A 20,473-nucleotide genomic window follows, 5' to 3' on the forward strand; every position below is an offset into this window, starting at 1 on the left:
TGTCACAATTTTTTTTTTTTTTTTTTTTTTTTAAGGATGAAAAGGACCTTTCTCTCAACGCAAGACCAAGGAGGCCACTGAGAGTGACTCCTGCAGCTAAAGTTAGCCCCCCTTGAGATCCTGCCTGCAGAGTTCTCACACCTCCACGGGGCCGGCCAGCCTCTCCTTCCAATCAGCCCTGGTCGGCCAGTGGCCCACAGGCCCCCTTCCCAGGATAGGCTGGGAGGCTACTGCAGTACAATATGTTCTCCCAGAGAGTGAGATCCCAGAATATTCCCGCTGGAGACAGAGAGCCCATTCCGCAAGCTGCCACCTGAGCCAAAGCCAGCTCCAGTTGCAATCCCAAACCCCGTCCTCACCTGTGCCAAGGGGTTTCTGGATACCCCCTTACCCTCCCCACTTTGGTGACTCTGAATAATGCTGCGATGATCAGGTACAACCTGTGCCTGGCGAGGGCCAGCTTCCTGGTTTGCAGATGGCCGCCTCCTTGCTGTGTCCACACTGGGCACAGGGCAGAGAGAGCCCTGCTCTCCTTTTACAGAAATCTTAAACCCATTGAGGCATGCCACCCTCGTCACCTCCCAAAGGTCCCAATACTATCACACTGAGGGTGGGATCTCAAGTACAAAGGGGGAGGACGCCAGCAGGCGAGCCTTAACGTGAGGATCAACGTGGATTCACTCAACACACGCTGGCTGAGCTTGGTGCCGGTGTCCTGGGCTCACTCTAGGGCCACGGTATGGGAAGACCCGTTCCTCACAAGCCCTTTCTCTCTCTCTTTCTTCCGACACAGGGTCTCGCTATGCTGCTCAGGCTGGTCCTATGAGCTCAAGGGATCCTCCTGCCTCTATCTCAGCACTAGGGCTCCAGGCGCTGCCCCTGCATCTGGCTACTGCTTTTTTTTATAACCATCTACTCTCTCAGGAACTCACTCAAGACCAGCATCAAGCCCTTCAAGGGAGACGCCCATAATGACCTCATCTTCTACCAGGCCCCGCCTCTTAAGGGCACCACCACTCTGGCCCTGCCACCCTGGGATCAAACCTCCAGCAGTCAACCTCTGGGGGAAGGACCATTTCCAAACCACCCAGGTGTTCAAGCCTTTTGCCCAGTTTTTATGGAGCTTTTCTCTTATGGAGGGTTTTAAAAAATAGCCTTATTTATGCAACTGGTATACAGTGAGCTGTACATATGAAGCAGGGACAGACCTATAAATTGTATAGATCTATAAAACGGCACCACCATCAAGCCGGCCCACAGATCCATCACCCCGACTGCCCCACTATGTTCCTGCATCTCAAGGTCAAAGAATGAGCCAGATAAGCCTGAGGGTTCATTCACAACAGATTTATTGGCGGGCCCTCATGCCGAGCTTTGGCGGACATGCAAGGGATGAAATTGGGGGGCTTGAAGCCTCAGGACCCACCCAACTCCCGGGCATCACTGGAACAAGGCACTTGCCCAACAGATGGGTGACACTCGGGACCCCAACCTGGTCTGGGCTCAAATTCAACCTGAGACTGGACATGTCCACCCTATCCACCCCTCTCAGATGTCTGCTGACCTCGGCTTGGGCGAGGGAGTCTGCTCACCCCGTACAGGTTCCTAGCCTGCCCGGCAGCAGCACAAACAGGACAGGCATCAGCCTGTTGAATGACTGAGTGAGCGACGGTGACGGATTTCAGCATGAGGAAGGCCTGACACTTCCAGGGACCAACTGTGAGCACCTAGAGCTCCTTCACAGAGCTGGATCTTGGGACCCCCACCCAGATGGCTGCGAGTCTTTGGTTTGGAGGCAGCCGGAAGCCACAGAGAGCTGTTTGAATCTTCCATGATTCAGAACTGCACTGATCTCCCCTCCTGACTGCATGGTGCTGACGAGCTTATAGATCTTTTCCGTCTTGCTTCAAAGAAGCCCTTCTGTTCAGAGGGCCAGGGGTCTCCACTCTACAGATGGGGAACTTGAAGCTCAGAGAAGGGAAGGAACTTACCCAGGGATGCCCAGCAGGAGCCAGAAAGTTCTGGGCCTAGAGGAGCCTGGGCAAGAAGACTTTGAAATCACAGCACCTGGCTCACAGCAGGTACTTAGGAAATGCCCACCAAAAGGATAAGTCTTGACATGGCTTGAAATTCTCTGAGTCAAGATGCAATTTCAGAGAAGAAAAACAAAACCAAAAAAGAACAAAGAATTAAATGCCAGGATTTTTAGTTGGAGCTTCTACCGGGACTCTGTGTGCCCCTAAAAAAGCTGTGACTCAAAAGAGGGCCTGACAGAGAGAGAGGGACCCTCCACTCCTACAAAAGTCCATCGTCATCTCATTTAATCCCCACCTCAGCCCTGGAGGATGAGCTGATGGCCCCAATTTGCAGATAGGGAAATCAAGGCCCAGAGATGGGCAAGAAGCTCAGGATGACCCCCAGCTGTGAGGGTCCGGGGCCTGGTCCTACCCCTGGTGCCCCATGGGTCCCCTGGGCCACCCCCTAATCTGCCTTCTTGGTCTTCTTCTTCCTGGAGCCCTCGCTCAGCTCCTCCTTGGACTTGGCAGGCAGGACGGAATGCTGGGCACCTGGCCCGCCACCATGGGAACCGCCATGAGATGCACCGTGGTTGTCATGGTGATGGTCACCTCCCCAGGCTGCTCCAAATAGCACAGGGCAGACGTAGCCCTCCAGGACATCAAATGGGGAGTTGTGGGAGTGAGTGGCTGTCAGGAACACCTGGGGTGGGGTGGCAGGGGACAGCGAGAGTCAGAGAGGGACCAAGACAGAAAGCAAAGCCAGAGGAAGAGAAAGGAGGGAAAAGAGAAGGTCAATGAGGTCAGGTTAGGGCCCAGCCCTAAGGCTGCATGCATCTCCAGGAGGGTGACTGACCACCCAGTGTCCTAGAGATGCGTAACTTCCGGTGGTCAAGCTGGGGCAGTCCTGGGCACACTGGGACAGTTGGTCACTCATCTGCATGAGTTCCCTCCACACATGGGCACTGAGATGCCAAGGTTCCAGTGTGTCCCCCCCCATCACCAAGGTCATGGTATCAGGAGATGAGGCCTCCGGGAGGTTCCTGGGCCATGAGAGTACACACTCATGTGGAGGATGAGTGCCTTAATAAAAGGGCCAGCGAGCTGACCCAGGCCTTCCACCACGTGAGGACACACTGAGACTTCGGCCATCTGCAATTGGGAAGAGGACCCTCAGCAGCCCTCAGTCATGCTGGCACCCTGATCTTGGACTTCTTGCCTCCAGATTCCGAGCACCACATTTCTGTCTGTGAAGAGCCCCGTGGCCTTTGGTGTCCTGCTCCAGCTGCCTGAATGGACCGACACACTTGGCCTGGCGTCGACTTGCAAATAGGTGGAACAAGACTCAGCCCTGTTCCCTCCTCCTCTCCTCCCGATGCAGGGAGACTCGGCACACTGCCTTTTGAGGGGGAGAGACAGCACCGAGCTGAGGCCTTCCAGGCTTTGGGGAAACAGTTGCAGAGTTACCCATCTCCTTGGGACAGAGGACAGTGTGGCCCGAAGACCCTTCCTGGGCGGGATGATCCTACAGACCAGCATCGTTCCTGGTCCATCCAGCTCTGGATGGCTGGACGGTGCCTTGGCAGCTCTGTTGCCTCTACTCTCCGTATCTAGAGCTCCCTCGGCCTTTGCCCAGGATGAACCCTCTGCCTGGGAAGGCCTGTCCTTGGCCTGGAACTGCAAACAGGTGGAACCCCACCTAATGGACACTGCACCTTGAAGAGCCCCTTCCATGACCTACGGGCAGGCTTCCCTGAGTGGTCCTTTCTGGCCACATAGACTGGGAGTGTCCGGGTCCCTCCCTATCCCAGGAGGTTCAGGGCCCATTGGTCAATGCAGGAAGGCCTCGGGCAGAGGAGGGCTTACCTTACAGGACACCATGAACATGGTGAAGATGAAGATGAGGCTGGCCTTGGACACGGGGAGCCAGCGGGTCTGCTGGAGGGTGAACAGGATGGCTCCGTACAAGCTGGCCTTGGTGGGGCTGAGGGGGCAGCTGCCGTTACCAGGAGGCACCCACAAGACCAAGACGCCCCCACCCCAGCCTGGCGTGTGACGCTGCATGGGTGGTGGGGATCAAGGGGCACCTCTCTGTACAGGTGGGTTAACTTGGCCTGGGGAAAGATCTGGTCTTTGTTCGGCTCCTGGGAGACGCCCTCTAAGCCCTTGAAACTCTGGCTGCTCAGAGCACCTTGGTTTTCTTTTTCTGGTGTGGAGGGAAGCAGGTCTTTTTTTGTTGTTGTTTGTGGGTATTTTTTTTTTGCCTTGGGTCATATCAGATGGTGACAATACGATTCCAGGTGGGCGTCTTGGGCTGCGTGGTATCTGCTCAACCTCTGGAGGGAGGAGTGGAGACTAAGGCCCTCAGCAGGCAGTTCCTACATGACTGAGCCCCAATAAAAATCGGGGACATCAAGGCTCAGGGGAGCTTCCCTGGTTGGCAGTACACGATGCCTGTTGTCACACACTGGCTCAGAGAATTAAGTTTGTCCACGTGACTCCATGGGGAGAGAACAACTGGAAACTCCCATCTGGAATCTTCTGGACTCTGCCGTTACCTCTGCTGATGTGTCTATGCCCTCTTGCTGTAATAACTGTGGCCCTGCGTATAACAGCTTCGCTGCGTTCTGTGAGTCCTTCTAGCAAACCCATGAAACTCAGGATACTCTTAGGGATCCCCAAACAGCTCACCCACTGGCCCCTGAAAGTGCGACTACAACACAAGCTCTTCTTAGCTTTCCTTTCTCCACCGCGGAGTATGAACACCTGCCACTACACTGGATGATGTTTCCCAAGCACCATCAGGGACCAGGACCAAGTGGCTTACATGTGTGACCCCACGGAACCCCCTGAACCCAGGACTCAGCTCATGAGGCAGAAACAGAGTCTGAGAGAGAGGAAGGCACTTGCCTACTCAGGAACAAGCCGCACACGGGCTTTGGGGCCCCACTTTGCTGTTGGCGAACTCGGGGTGGGAAGCAACTTTGGGGGGGCAAAGCCATATTTTTCATAGTATGAAATGGGAGGTGATTTTTACTGGCCTGTGAGTGAGCCTTTTAGTTTTGTCTTATTTTTATGGCTATAGTTTTACTTCCTTGAAACATAAATTAGGCCAAATGTACCATGGGATCATGCGTGGATGCTGGACGCTGCTGTCTGGTCCTGCTCACCACCCTCTCCTTGGCTCTAGCTGTCCCTCCACCCATGCTCTGCCCCCCACTCCCACCCAAGCCCTCTATCCTTCTGTCCCCCTCACATACACACCCTGACCCTGGAGACCTGGTTATATCACTGCTCTTTTCTGACTTGATAGTTGGTAGAGATGCTGGCCTCTGGCCAGAGGCTCCTTCTTAGCCAGAAAACTCCTACTCACCCTTCAAAACCCAAATCACAGGTCCTCTCCTTCCTGCCCCCACGCTCTAGGCAGAGCTGTGGCTCCCACTCTGGGTTTCCCCAGACACAGCCTCTGGAAACTTCCAAAAGGCAATGTCAGGGGCTGAGGCTTCTCCAAGTTATCAACAGCATCCACCTAGAGTGGGACATCTGTATACACAGATAGACGGAGGGGGCGGGCGTGGGGTACTCACAAGGACATGTGCAGGATCTCATTGGTCTCCGGCTTCCAGACTCCTCGGAGCAGCTGCTCCAAGTTGGACATGAGGGCGACCCCAGAGCCTGCGGGAAAGGGCTCTATGAACAAGCCAGCCATCCCACATCTCCCGTTCTCCCTGTCTAAATTCCCAAGGAAGCCTCCTGTCTGCTGCTGGACACTTCATTAGGGGACAGTGGGCCTGACCATCAGTTGCAGATAGGAAAACAGACTCAGAGAGCCAGAGCCTTGCAAAGATTTGTGGGCACATTCCAGCAAAACCACGTGAAGGAATCAGCGCCCCCAGCCCCCGCCCCTGTGCCACCAAGGTGGTCTTAGGCCTTCTCGACCTGACTCCTCCAGTCAGCTGTGCATGAAGCTTCTGGAACCCCCGCCTCCACCCCTGACCACTCTCTTCCTCAAGGCTCTGAGTTCTCAACTGTTCCCAAGTCTCCCCGCCTCTGTTAGACCTGCCGTAATCCTGGGGTCTGCTCCGTAGCAGTTTCCTGGGGTGAGAATAAGGAGACTCACGTGGAGACGCAAGGGTTACATGACTGAAAAAAAAATCCTCTCACTAGCCCGATTGGCTAAAGAGGCTTACACACTCACTCCAGGAACCAGTGTGTCAAAGGGGGCACCTGATACATATCACTGGACCAGAGGTTCTCATCTGGGCGATCCTGCCCTCAAGAAGGCATCTGACTACGTCTAGAGACACTTTGGGTTGTCACAACTGGGAGGGGATGCTACTGGCATCTAGTGGATTGGGACCAGGGATGCTGCTCCATATCCTACATGCACAGGACATCTCCCACAGCAAGAAACGACCCCGCCTCAAATGTCAGAGACACTCAGGACACCATGGCTGAATGGAGGGTGATTCTGGCCCTGTACACTGACTCTTTTTAAAAAAAAAAAATTATATATATATATATACACACACACACACACACACACATATACATTCACATATATATATGTGTGTGTACGTATATATATACATAATATATAAAATTTATTTGTAGATGGACACAATACCTTTATTTTATTTTTTATTTTTTTTAATATGATGCTGGGGATTGAACCCAGTGCCTCATATATGCTAGGCAAGTGCTCTACCACTGAGCCCCAGCCCCAGCCCCTGTACACCGACTCTTTACAGGCAGGAAACGGGATAAAGTGGCCAGAGACTTTTTGCACGTTCATGTCTTTTTTCCTTAAATTCCTATTATTCCTTGGTTTACCTCTCCAGTTACTAATGTTAAGCTGTCTCTCTCTTAGTTTTGTCAGTTTTTGCTTTAGATATTATGGTGCTGTTTTAAGGGCATGTGTTTATAATTGGATCTTCCTGGTAAACCGACCCTTTTATCATTATAACAATGTCACTCTTTATCTCTGCAACCTTTTTTTTCCAGAACTAGGGATTGAACCCAGGGCCTTATGCTTGCTAGGCAAGGGCTCAGCCACTGAGCTGCATCCTCAGTCCCATTTTTTCTTTTAAAGTTCATCTTGGGGGCTGGGGATGTGGCTCAAGCGGTAGCGCGCTCGCCTGGTGTGCGTGTGGCCCGGGTTCAATCCTCAGCACCACATACAAATAAAGATGTTGTGTCCGCCAAAAATTGAAAAATAAATATTAAAAAAAGTTCTAAAAAAAAATAAAAAAAAAATAAAGTTCATCTTGGTTTGCCTTTTAGTATAGATGGTGGAGGGGGACAGAACTTCAAAAAAATTAAGAACACAGACACTGGGTTCACAGGACCTGGAGCCAAACCCAGCTGTACCTCTTAGCTGTGTGGCCCTGGGAAAGTCATTTCATTTCCTCCTCAGCAAAAGGGGCTGAGGCTGCTCTCTCCTAAAAGAGGCTCCTAAGGATCAAATGAGATAAGACACACAAAGGCCTCAACTCAAAACCCGCCCGGCATCGGGAGTCTCAACCTGGAGTCCAAGACACTGGGCAGGACTCTTCATTTTCACAGCCTCCTACTGAAACCCGCCTTTCCTTCCATGGGGAAGGGAGGCAGTGGTCTCAGCAGCACCTCCAGGCCGTCAGCCACCACCCAAATTCATGGATGTTTTTTCTTTCCACATTCCAGTTGCTGCAAATGGTTTTAGAATCACTTCAAAAGTTCAATAGTTCCTAGTAGCTAGTGGAAAGTCTGCTGTTTACTGCATTAATAAAGAAGCATGAAATTGAGATGTCATATTTAAAAATCATTTTGGTAACTGCATTTTAAAATAATGAGCTACCTTGTTAGCCTATATATTTTATTTTATGCACTTAAAAACATACAATGGGCTAGACACGGTGGCACACACCTGTAATATCTGTAGCTTGGGAGGTTGAGGCAGGAGGATCGACAGTTCAAAGTCAGCCTCAGCAACTTAGTGAGGCCCTAAGCAACTTAGTGAGACCCTGTCTCCAAATAAAATAAATAAAAGGGCTGAGGAAGTGGCTCAGTGGTTAAGTGTCCCTGAGTTCAATCCCTGGTACCAAAACAAAACGAAAACATCGGACTTGGGAGTGTAGCCCAGTGGTAGAGTGCTTGCGTAGCATAATGCCCTGAGTTCCATCTGCAGTATCAAAAATAAATGAATAAATAAAGAAAGAAAAAAATAAAAACATTACAAGGGTCTGTAGACTTTACTGACAGAAAGGACTGTGGTCCCCAAAGACCAAAGGCCCCTAGTCAGAGCTCTGGAGAAAGGGTGATCCCCTGGAGTGACACGGCTCTCGAGGAGGTGCCTAGCAACGTCTGGGACATCGTTGGTCACCCACACTGGGCACGGTGCTACTGGCACATAGTAGGAGAGGCCATGATGTGGCTGAAACTCCTATAGTTCATAGTGCAGACCTGCCACAAAGAATAAGCCACCCAAATGCCAGCAGTGCCAAGGCTGAGAAACCCTGCTCTAGGGTCACTTGCTTTGTCACTGATTCCTATCGACTAGGAATTGGCTATTGATTAGGTATTGGCCACACACCTATCGACTGGGTATTGGTTCATGGTGAGGTTTGGACTCCTGCCTGGAGCCATGGCTGTGCCAACTGGGGTGTTACTTCACTGTCTTTGTCATCCTGTTTACCTTTGACCCACCCCGTTGCGATCATGACGAACCACCCGTGGTGGTAGTGGTGATGGGCGTGGTGGATGCCCACCGCGATCTTGCGGACTCTCACCACCTCCTTCATGGCCACGAAGATGAGCTTCACAGGCAGGAAGGAGACACACTTGTAGAAGAGGTCCAGGGGGCAGAAGAAAATCAAGTACCTTTGGGGAGAGAAGGTCTAGTGTTGGGGGAGGGGCGGGCCATGGGGTCACGGGAGAAGTGTCCACGCCCTCTTTCCCACTGCCAGGCTCAGGGCGGCTGGGCACGGAGGGCACTGTGTTCAGGGCCACCCTAGGTTGGGTGAGTGGGTCCTGATTCCTCTGACCTACTGCTTCCCACCTCCCTGGTGCAGGGTCATCTCTGTCCCCGGCCTGCTCTCCCCCATCCCATCCTGGATGGCTTACCAGACAGCTGAGGCCAACAGGACACTGGAGTTGTTGCTGAAGTAGTCAATCAAGGGCTCCCCGAGGAGCAGGTCAGCCAGGATGTAACTCCCAAAACAGTGCAGCATGGCACACAGCCAGGAGGCCACCGGGTGGCGCCGGGACAGCTCGACCGCTCCTGCGAGGCACAGGAATGTACCCCTCTGTCACCAGAGCACCCCGAGCATGCTTCACCCTGTGCCTTCAGGTCAGTCTGTCCCCATCTGGCTGCCTTTCCTACAGCACCCACCCCATGCCGAGCAGCGAGCCAATTTCAGAGGGGCTCAGGGAGGCTGCGCTCTTTCCACCTCGCTCAGAAAAGTGTGAGGATGATATAGTAAAATATAGGAAATGAAATGGAAAAAATAAAGCAAAGTAAAAGCAGGACGGGGTTTCTGTGGGTGAGCTGGGCTTCCTCCTCCTGGGAACGTGCCTCTGCTGGGAAAAGAGCGCAGCTTGGCCCTAGGTGGGCGGGGCGCAGAAAGGGCAACAGCTGGAGCGCCCACCTGTCTCGCTGGGGCCCAGCCACCGGGGCACAGGGCAGCCAAGAGCAGGTGTTGGGATCGACAGGGAAAGACAGGGCATGTGCTTAGGGGAGTCCTGGAGGTCTGAACTATAGAACAAGGGAACACAGGGCAATCAGGTGGTGAGGCCATTTCCAGACGGTGGCAACAGAGGAACAAGAACCCAAGAGCAGGAGAAAAAAAAAGACAAGCACAAACACTCCTCCTCCAGGGAGGCCTCCTGGCTCTGCTGAGCCCAGCAATCCTGTGCTGTGGATCCCACCCTGCTGTTGATCTTGGCATTTCATTCAATGTTGACAGATGCACATCTGTCATCCCAGCAGCTCGGGAGGTTGAAGCAGGAGGAACATGGGTTCAAAGCCAGCCTCAGCAACAGTGAGGCACTAAGCAACTCAGTGAGACCCTGATATAAAATAGGGCTGGGGATGTGGCTCAGTGGTCTAGTGCCCCCGAGTTCAATCCCTGGTACCAAAAAAGAAAAAAAAAAAAGATAACAAAGCAGATTAGTGGTTGCGAAGGGCTGGAGGAGACCCGGGGATAATGTGAGCTAAAGGTGCAGATTTCTCCCTAAGGTGATGCCTGCACACTCCAAATGCAGATGCCCCTCGACGTGTGATGGGGTGACGTCCTGATAACCCCACTGTAGGATGAAAACACAAGCAGAAATGCCATGAGCCCGCCTCACCCGCCACACACCCCCGCTTCACCACACGGCCCACTCTGGTATCGGTTCCTGTGGGCCACCACACACAGCCCAGGGAAAGATCCAGATTCACAACTCAAAGTACGCCTCCTACTCAATGAGCTTGGCTTTCCCACCTCCGCCATGTGGAAATATCTCCAGGACGTCATGGGGAACAAGAACCTGGCGATCTCAGAAATGCTGCGAGATGGGATTTATATAACATTCTTCTGGTGACAAAATCATCGTGATGAGTGACAGAGACCAGGGGTAGGTTTGGGAGGAGGCAGCAGGAGGGAGTTTATTTACAGGGCAGTGCTGAAGCCGCTCTGTGTTCTGACTCTGATATGGTCATTCAAACCCACATGCAATACAGCTGCATAAAACTGTGTGCACACACCTCACACACACACACACACACACACACACACACACACACACACATGAATGTGAGAGACAGTGCAGGCATGGTGGCATGTCCTGTACTTCCAGCCACTCGGGAGCAGGAGACAGGAGGACAAACCCGGGTAAGGCAGTAAGATCCTATCTCAAAAACTATTTTTAAAAACTACACACAAAAGCTGCCAGCTCGAATCTGAGGTTGATCTAACGGTACTGTACCAATGACAATTTTCGGGTACTACTAACAAGCTGTCGTTCTGTAAGATGTTATCATTGTAGGAAGTTGGGTGAAGGGTTCTTGCAAACTCTCTTGCCATTTTTGCAACTTCTCATTGAGTCACAAACTCTTTCAAGATGAAAATCACTTGAAAGTTCCATATTATACCCACCACACACACACACACACACACACACACACAATTTCCACATTAAGAAGGGGGGGTCTACGGGGCTGGGGCTCAGTGGTAGAGCGCTTGCCCGGCACATGTGAGGCCCTGCGTTCAATCCTCAGCACCACATACAAATAAAAATAAAGGTACTGTGTTCACCTACAACTAAAATAAATACATATAAAAAAAAAAGAAGGGGGAGTCCAATCCTTTAAAAATAAGTCCACGAGAACACACGAGAGGCACAGGAATAATAGCTATTCATCAAATTCTTGCACTTTGTGCTACCCATTTAAAGTCTTCTGACCTTCATAACTAGTTAGGTTCTATCTTTATGCTAATCTTGTCTCAGTCCTCTGCTGCCGGGCCTGAGGCAGTCCCAGTGGAGCCACTTATTTCATCATCTCGATTCCCTCCCTGACTAGTTTCATTTTGCAGAGAATGATTTTGGACCATGTCGTATGGCACAGCTGCTCCGCTCCCTCAGCCACAGCTGATACCCAGGATGCTTTGGACGTGGTTTCTCTGCCAAAGGTTCAAGTTTTGGAACCCTGGTCCCCAGTGTGGTGTTTTTAAGAGTTGGTGAGGCAACACACCTGCAATTCCAGCTATTTGGGAGGCTGAGGCAAACCAGGGTAAGGCCAGCCTGGGCAACTCAGTGGTACCCTGTTTCAAAATAATTAACAGTAAAAAATGTCTCTGTGTTAGAGCGCTTGCATAACATGATTCCATTCGCAGCACTACAAAGGAAAAAAGAGAGATCCTGACTCCTGAGTCTCTACTTATCTCTTCGTGTGATCTCTCCCTTTTGAAGAGCTTCCTCCACAAGCCATTTGCTAAGAGGCCCTCAGCAGAGGCTGAACACATGAGGCCTCCTGATCTTCTACCTCCAGCCTCCAAAACCATGTGATGAATGAATCTTTTCCTTATCAGTACCCAACTCAGGCATTTGTTATAGCAATGGAAAACAGAATAATTACAGCTTTAAAATGTTGTGCTTCAATAAAAACTTCCCTTAGTATAGACATAGGACAATGAGGTTACATACGTAATCTCTCTTTTTTTTTTTTTACGTTTTTTATACCTTCATTTTGTTTATTTATTTTTATGTGGTGCTGAGGATTGAACCCAGCGGCTCACATGTGCTAGGTGAGGGCTCTACCGCTGAGCCACAACCCCAGCCCGTAATCTCTTATTAATAAAAAAAAAATATTCAGACAAACTGGGTAAAATGGTGTGTGCCTGTAATCCCAGCTGCTTGGAAGTATGAGGCCAGAGGATTCCAAGTCTGAAGCCAGTCTGGGCAAATCTGAGACCCTGTCTCAAAAATAAAAATAAAAAAGGGCTGGGGACGTAGCTCAGAGGAAACCCTACCTTCTCCAGTGTGATGGCGTTACGAGGAGGAGCCTTGGAGGTGGCTGGGGCATGAAGGGTGGGCTCCTCGTGGGTGGGGTTAGAGCCCTTTAGGAGTCCTGAGGGGGCTGGCGGTTCTCTCTGCACCATGGGAGGTTACACGAGTCAGCAGTCTGCAAACTGGAAGAAGACCCTTGCAAGAGCCCCACTGTGCTAGACCCCAGCCTTGGACTCCCAGCCTCCAGCCCGGTGAGGAGCAAGTTTCTGTGGTTTACAGGCCACTCTGTCAATGGTATTTCGTTACAGCAGCCCAAGCAGACTAGGATACGTTCAGCAAGTGAATGATGCCTGAGGTCTCCAAGTTATCCAATAAACAGCTGCAAGTGAAGGGAATGACCGTGAAGGTGCACCCTGCTGTATCCTGACGTAACAGTGATGAGCGAGATAGATTAGGTCCCTGCCATCACGGAATTGACATTCCAGAGCTCGCTCTCTTGCCACACTCAGCCCCAGTGCAGTTTATTTTCAAGCAAATGAAGAGACATCTTGTTCTGGGCACCTTGGGTTACGTTTTAAGATTGTTCTGAGGACAATAATCTCCCCTGTCCATCCTTCTATGGAGAAACACAGAGTTCTACTGTCTAGAAGGAGCTTCCTTCTTTACAGCTTGGTCAACATCACAGAGGTGAAATATCCTCCAATGCATGAGATTCTCAAGCAGAAACAGGTGGGGACATCGTGGGCATGACCACCCTGGAGGCAGCTGGGTGACACTGAGCACATCGGAGGCCAGGCATTCTGTGCTCCATGGCTAGGGTTTGGATCTTAATGTCCCCCAAAGGCCTATATGCTAAAGGCTCGATCAGCAACCTGTGGCATGTTGGGAGGTGGCGGAGAGTTTAAGAGGGAGAGCACCGTGGGAGGAAGTAAGGTCACTGTGGGGTGCCCTTGAAGGAGATACTGGGACCCTGGACCCTTCCTGTCTCTCCCTTTCTGGTCTTCATGAAGTGAGCAGCTTCCTCCACCATGTCATCCTGCCATGAGGCACTATGCTTCACCCCCTCCCATATACTGTACATCACCTCTAGGTGACTTAAATACTTCATGCAATGTAAATGCCACGTCAGTAATTTTTATACTGTATGTTTAGGAATAATGACTAGAAATGAGGTCTGTTTGTGTTCAGTCTAGATGCAGCTTTTTTCCATTGGCTTTGATCCATGGTTGGTTGAATCCTCGGACACTGAACTCAGAAGTAGAGGGGGCTGATTTGCATCTCATATAGGTGGGATCAGACAACACCTGTGGCTTTTGTGTGGCTTCTTTTACTTGGCACAGGGTAATATTCATTTTCACTGCTGTGTAATGTTCCAGAGGGAATATGTAGAATTTGTGGGTCCCTCTCTTCCACAGACTACATTTCATGATCATCACCCATGCCCAAGGAGCTAGAGTAGGTGATCAATACACTCTCCTGTCATTCCCACCAATTAACCACATGACCCTGAAGGAATGATTTCTTCTCTCTGAGTCTTATTGTCAGATGGGAACCCTAATCCCATCATGGCCTAACTCCAGATGAGGGCTGGGATGAAATATCCCACCTTCTCATCTCATCCTGGGGTTACGAGCCCAGACTGCATCTTCTCCCTGCCCCCAGTGTTGTCCTAAATCTCAACATTAACCAAGTCCTGGATACGAGGCCAAGTGCTCTCCTCTCCCATCCTGGCCGTCTGTTTGAAACACAGCCTCCTCTGAGAGTTGATCCTCCGGAGCAGCTGGTGGGTCCTTCCTGAGCCAGGTCAGGTGAGGCACCCATGTTTTGCAGAAATGGATACTTCTGCATCTAAAAATAAACCCCAGGGTTTGAATTCTTTCCAGGGTCTTTGTGTCCTTTGGGATCCTCCCAGGGCCCAAGCTGGGGGTGGGGGCTGCGGGCCTGGGTTCCTGAGCAGCACTCTGACAGGCAGCCTCATGGGTTTGTCCCACAAGCGCGCCCTGAACAGTCACAGGCCCAGGTTCTGGCTCCAGCATTCACTCTGGTGTGGCCTGGGGCAAGTAACTGTCCCCTACCCCTGCTCCCCAGTCTCAGTTTGTCCTACTGTCAAAAGACCAGGATGAGCACATACCCCTCCCTGAGGTGGCACTAGCATCACTGTCCCCTCCAGCAACCTTGGAAGGACAGGATGAGTTTCAGGAGACAGCCCTGCTTCAAGGATCCACAGTAAGGTGATGGCTCAGAAGCTGTCCCCCTGGCTCCAAAGCCCAGGCATAGTCCTTTGACCAAGTCCTTGGTTCCTCTGGCTGGGTTTGGGGGCAGTACCAGGAACCTGGAGAATCTGGGTTTCGAATTCGAATGCTGTGAATGCATCGCCCTCTCACTGACCAAGCTCAGGCCTCGTGACTCTCCAGGACTCCTCTGCTCATGTGTGTCATGGAGACGGGGACCAACCATCATGCTTTGCTTAAGATCAGGGGGTCTCCTGGGACACTGGACTTGTGGAGCTTGACTCAAGGCAAACCTAGCCAAGATGGGCCACCCCTGTGTTACCAGTCATCCCAAAGGGTGACTGAGAGGCTCAAAAGAAATTGCTTAGTGCTCAGCAATGATGCACTTGGAATTCAACAGAAATGGAAAATACCTGGGGGTGAGAATTCCACTGGGTGTTATTTCCTTTTTTTTAAATGGTGCTGGGGATGGAACCCAGGCCTACCTCACACATGCCAGGCAAGCACTCTCCCACTGAGCCACACCTCAGTCCCACAGTGGGGCAGGTTCATGAGGGAAGGAGACACCTTGGTCCTCTGGTGCTAGTCTGCAGTGGGCTCTGCGGCACGCCCTCTCGTTTGTCGGGAGCAGCACAGAGCTCGAAGGGTCCCCAATGCACCTCAGCACTGCTGTTCTTGCTGCTTAATTTGAAGTCTAAAACGTGGGGTGTGTTGTCTGAGTCTTCAGTGACTCTACGACAAGATCTGTTCTCCTAATCCTTCGAGCTCAGTTTTCTGTTTCCTTCCACTTAAACTGCAGATCATGGACTCAGTCTCAAGGTTGAAGGATGAAAATCAGTTTAACCTCAGAAAACCTGAAGTTTGAACCAGAGGTCTCAACCCAGGAATTGATGAACTGCTGTCTCTGACTCCCCAGCCACCACTGTCTTAGAAACAACCAAACTCTAACCAGGAATGACCTTTGGTAGGTGAGGGGATAAACAATGGTGTGCTCATCTGCACTGTGGCATAGTGTTCAGCAAGACGCAGAGACAGGGACATGGGCCCTGAATGTATACTGTTGAGTGAAAGAAGCCAGTCTGAAAAGGTCACCTGCTATATGAGTCCATCTCAATGACATTCTGCTAAAGAAAAAGAGATAGATAGTAACAACATCAGTGGTTGCTGGGAAGGGAGGGATGAATAGGTCAAGTACAGAGAATTTTTTCGGGGGGATACTGGAGATGAAGCTCAGAGGCACTCGACCACTGAGCCACATCCCAGCCCTATTCTGCATTTTATTTAGAGACAGGGTCTCCCTGAGTTGCTTAGTGCCTCACTTTTGCTGAGACTGGCTTTTTGAACTCATGATCCTCCCGCCTCAGTCTCTCAAGCTGCTGGGATTACAGGCTTGCGCCACCACACCTGGCAAGTACAGAGAATTTTTTTTTTTTAAATTTTAACATTTATTTATTTTTTCTTAGTTCTCGGCGGACACAACATCTTTGTTGGTATGTGGTGCTGAGGATCGAACCCGGGCCACACGCACGCTAGGCGAGCGCGCTACCGCTTGAGCCACATCCCCAGCCCAAGTACAGAGAATTTTTAGGGCAGTCAAATGATTCTGTAAGATACTATTATGGTGGATCCGTGTTGTATAGCTGTCGAAATCCACAGCACACACAACACAAAGGAACCCTGACGTAAACAGACTTTGGTTGATGGTGATGTTGATATAGATGATGATGATGCTAGTGACAATACTGTTGATTCACTGATGGTAACCAACATTTCACTCAGGTAAAGGACATTGGTGACAGGGGAGGCTGAGCACAGGGTGTCGGGGGTAGCATATGGAAACTGCATACTTTCAGCTTAATTCTGTTGTGGACCTAAAACTGCTCTGAAAAAATAAAATCTATTTAAAAGAGGAACAATGTTTAGACAGAATGCCTGGAACATTGTAGAAACACAAGGAGCTACAAGTCTACATTTCTAGTTTCCCTTGGAGGGGGGAATAGCTCTGGCAGTTCTAGCTTCAACAAGGTGGAGGTGCTCCTGACTGGTTCTCACCTGGACATGGTCTTTACCTGGCTTACTTCCCTATGTATAGCCTGCCTGTCCCTAGGGGCACTGGAGTTTGAGACTTATTGTCTATATTAACCCCTTCCACCCACTGGCAATGTGGGTGTCATTATTACTGGGGGGGCAGGGGGGAGTTGTTGGCATCTGGAGGGTTGAGGCCGGTAATGCTGCACATATCTCATAGAGCAGTCAACATCCTAACTGTCTAGTGCTGAGGCTTGGAAACTCATGTAGAGAAATGATTTTCACCTGGGGAATCTCAAGAAATACACCCAGCCTTTGTGGATTTCACACCTGCAGATTCAACTAACTTTGGACTGAAAATATTCAAGGAAAAAAAAAAAACACTGCACCTGTATTGACCATGCCCCGGCTTTTTTCCTTGTCCTGATTCCCGAAGCGATACAGAATTACAGCTGTGCACACAGCATTTACATTGTTTTAGGGGTTATAAGTAATCTAGAGGTGATTTAAAGCTTAAGGAGGATGTGTGTAGTTCTATGCAAATACTGTGCCGTTTTATAGAAGGGACTTGAGCATCCTTGATTTGGGTATCTATGATGGTGGGGAAGGGGTCAAGAAGCAATCCCCTGTGGATACTGAAAGATCACTACACTGATATTGGTGCCATCCCCGGTAATTCTGATTTAAAAGACAGATTGGGGTTTCCTGGATGAAAGATTGAGTTACTCAGGTGAGTATGATGTGCGACCAAGTGTGAGAATCACTTTCTGAAACTTTCTTTGGGTAAATCAGGGCTTTAGGTAGCCAGGACTGTCACTCATTGATTCATTTGTGCATACAGCACCTACCAACCCTTCCCCTTGTGTGCATTTTGGGGCTCCAGAAATGAGCCAGATTCCAACCTCCTGCCCTTAGGAAGCTCCAGTTTAAATAAGCCCTGCCTCTTTTAGCTCGTTCCTTCCTGAACTTCAATATGCTTACAGATCACTTGGGGATCTTGTTCAAATACAGACTCAGATTCAGTAGGTCTGGGTGGGACCTGGGACTTTGCATTTCTAACCAGCTCCCAGGAGACACAGATTGAGAACCACACCCATAAGCTTCATTTTGGCCCAGAATTCTCCAGATAGCCTGACCCAGATAACACATTTCTCCACAGGCTTCCAAATAAATATAACCACTTCTCACAAATGCCTTGGACCCAACTACTGACAAAGTTCTCAACAGATCTTCACAATAGCCAGGAAAGGGAGTCCAGGATTATTTTACTAATGATTCCATGTCACAGATGAACAAATGAAGTACAGAGGTAAAGTAGCCAAGTTACTACCTGTCGCCAGAGGTGGAACTGACTTCCATGTCAGAGGTTTTTCCTTCAAGTTGGCTGGGCTCTCTCAGCCAGGGTTGGTTTCTGGGGATCCTGAGCTCAGAAGGGCCCCAAACTGAATGATTGAATGTCACCATGTTGAAATTTTTCATTTCTGCACAAGAGGTCCCATACTGTCATTTCATACCTCGCTATGCAAATTTTGTAGCTAGATTCAGAGAAGAAACATTACAGAGGCTCGTCCCCAACTGGGGGGACTAACAGCTTAAATCTACCAGCTTGTTTTTCTAAGGGAAGAAAGAATCATACTGATTCTTGGAGTCTAAACATACCTGGGTTTGAGTCCTGAGGCTACCAGCCACAGAGCTCAGTGTGATTGCATATTTAAATTAGCTTACCCTCTATTTCCTATTTCCCCATTTATGAAAAGAGTTGAAATGGGCGGGTATCCTCCACCTGGATGGCACACACAAGTCACTAGGGGAGGGGAGCTAGGGGATGGGAGCTTGGAACCCAAGCATCCAGATATTCTGATTCAGTTGGTCTGGAATGGGGATGGAGCTTTAAAAGCCCCCCCCCCCCACCCAGGCATCTAAAGTGTAGCCAGAGTTGAGAACCACTCCTCAACCTTCTAGAACCTTCAGGGTCTGGGAATTCTAGAGCAAATGATTTATTCTGAGATTCTTGGAGAAATGTCTAGACCTTCTTCAGGCTCCCAGCTAACTGGAGACCTCCTTCCTCTAGTCACTTGTGTCCTACATCCATCCCTCCAGGTACCTACCTCCTCACATTTTAGATTTTCCAAAGTGTGCTAAATTCTGAAATTGCTCAGGGAACTGGCATGAGCCACCAGGAATTCTCCAGGCAGGAAATACACAGCCCCACAATTACACTAGGACAATACAAAAGCTTATTTTGCTTTGCAAAGTAACTGCTATCCAGAAGAGGTTTTAAAGAAACAGGCTTTGGCATGTGGATAGGCAAAAATAGAACAGAGCTACCTGACAGAGTGTGATCCTGTCTGTGTAAGGCTGTGCATTTATGCCTACCACCATGGGTACAAATGCACAGAAGAGAGCTCTGGAAGGGTGGCTACCATGAAATTAACTGTTCCCCCTTTTTGCTTCTCAGTTCTATTTTTTAGTAAAGGTGAGTACCTATTTTTATCTCCTGAAAAAGAATAAAGACACTTCCATTCTAAGATATGGTGGTAATTTACATCTAACTGGGAGAAAAGGTCACAAAGTTTCCAGTGATTGATTTTTTTTCTAAAGCTAAATTCTCTTGTCCATTAAGTTTGCTGGTGCACTAGAATAATTAAAGTACTAGGAGATGAATGAGAAACATTTGCTCTGGTGAACCTTATATACAAGTAGAACACATTCTAAGGAGGTTGTTCGTCCTCATTAAAAAAGAAAAGAAAAAAAAAAAAAGCTTAAAAAATCGAAACAGAATTGATCTCCTGCGATTCCCCCAAGAAGGTCTGGAGTTGAGGGAGGAGGCTGACCCCAAATCACCCAGCCTCGAGGCCCAATAGGTGGAAAGGATCCCAGGTCAGGGCTGGAAAAATTCCCACAGGGCTCAGAGATCCAGCACCACCCGACGGAAGGAGAAGGGAAGGCAGGAGAGGGTGCCAGATAGATGCATCGGGGAGGGAGGGAGCCCCCCCCCCACACCCCGTGTCACTTTCCCTGAACCTGATCTCAGCCCCTAGCACGGCCAGCCCTTATATAGACACTAAGCAGCCGCTCCCACTCCGTGTGCCAAGGGCATTAAGGGAGGTCACAGCAGCAGGCGGCGAGGACGTCTGACCCTGCCAGCCGCGTCGACCCCTGTCTGTCTAGGACCCTTGCCCAGGTTCATGCAGCCTTGCCCCAATACGACCGCCAATTTCTTCCCGTCCCCCGCAGATGTTCCCCCTCCTCTAAACAAACTCGCTCCTCCTTCTCCTTCCCTCGCCTCCGCAGCTGCTCCCCCTCCCCCAGCACCACCATCCCGGGGGCTTCCTTCCCCAGCCGGCACCCGCGTGGGAGAACCCCAAGACCTCAGCATCCGCCTACTCCCTCGATCCAGTCCCGGGTTCTGTCCTACCCACTCCCGCCTTCATCATCCAGGGCTTCTCCTTTCCTGCGACCCCAGAGTTCACCGCCGTCCCCCGACCTCCGCCGCCAGCCCCTGCAGCCCCCGGCCCGAGCTCACCGGGTTCATACTTGAGGTAGAGAATGGAGACGATGAAATAGCTGAGGTCAAAGACTGGGAAGAGCGGCACCCGTGAGAAGCTGAGCGCCAGCTCGCCCAGGCTCAGGGCCGACAGCAGGTCCATGGCGCGCGCCGGGTGCCACCGCGGCCCCCGGCCCTGTCCGTCCCGCCGCCCGCGGCCCGGCGACTGCGCCCCCGCCGCTGGG

General features: G+C 50.6%; 1 protein-coding gene across 1 annotated transcript; it reads right to left on the bottom strand.

Moving 5' to 3' along the window:
• Positions 1 to 1,332: 1,332 nt before the first annotated feature.
• Positions 1,333 to 20,462, bottom strand: Tmem38a (transmembrane protein 38A). The gene is made up of 6 exons (XM_026389775.1): positions 20,268 to 20,462; positions 9,117 to 9,273; positions 8,689 to 8,873; positions 5,603 to 5,690; positions 3,882 to 3,999; positions 1,333 to 2,718 (listed from the first exon to the last, which is right to left on the bottom strand). Exons 1-6 carry the CDS (start codon positions 20,389 to 20,391, stop codon positions 2,482 to 2,484), a joined length of 909 nt encoding a protein of 302 aa, XP_026245560.1. The 5' UTR covers positions 20,392 to 20,462; the 3' UTR covers positions 1,333 to 2,481.
• Between the last annotated feature and the right edge of the window lie 11 nt (positions 20,463 to 20,473).

This window comes from Urocitellus parryii, chromosome 3 (genome assembly GCF_045843805.1).
Source record: "Urocitellus parryii isolate mUroPar1 chromosome 3, mUroPar1.hap1, whole genome shotgun sequence".
Classification (NCBI taxonomy): Eukaryota; Metazoa; Chordata; class Mammalia; order Rodentia; family Sciuridae; genus Urocitellus; species Urocitellus parryii.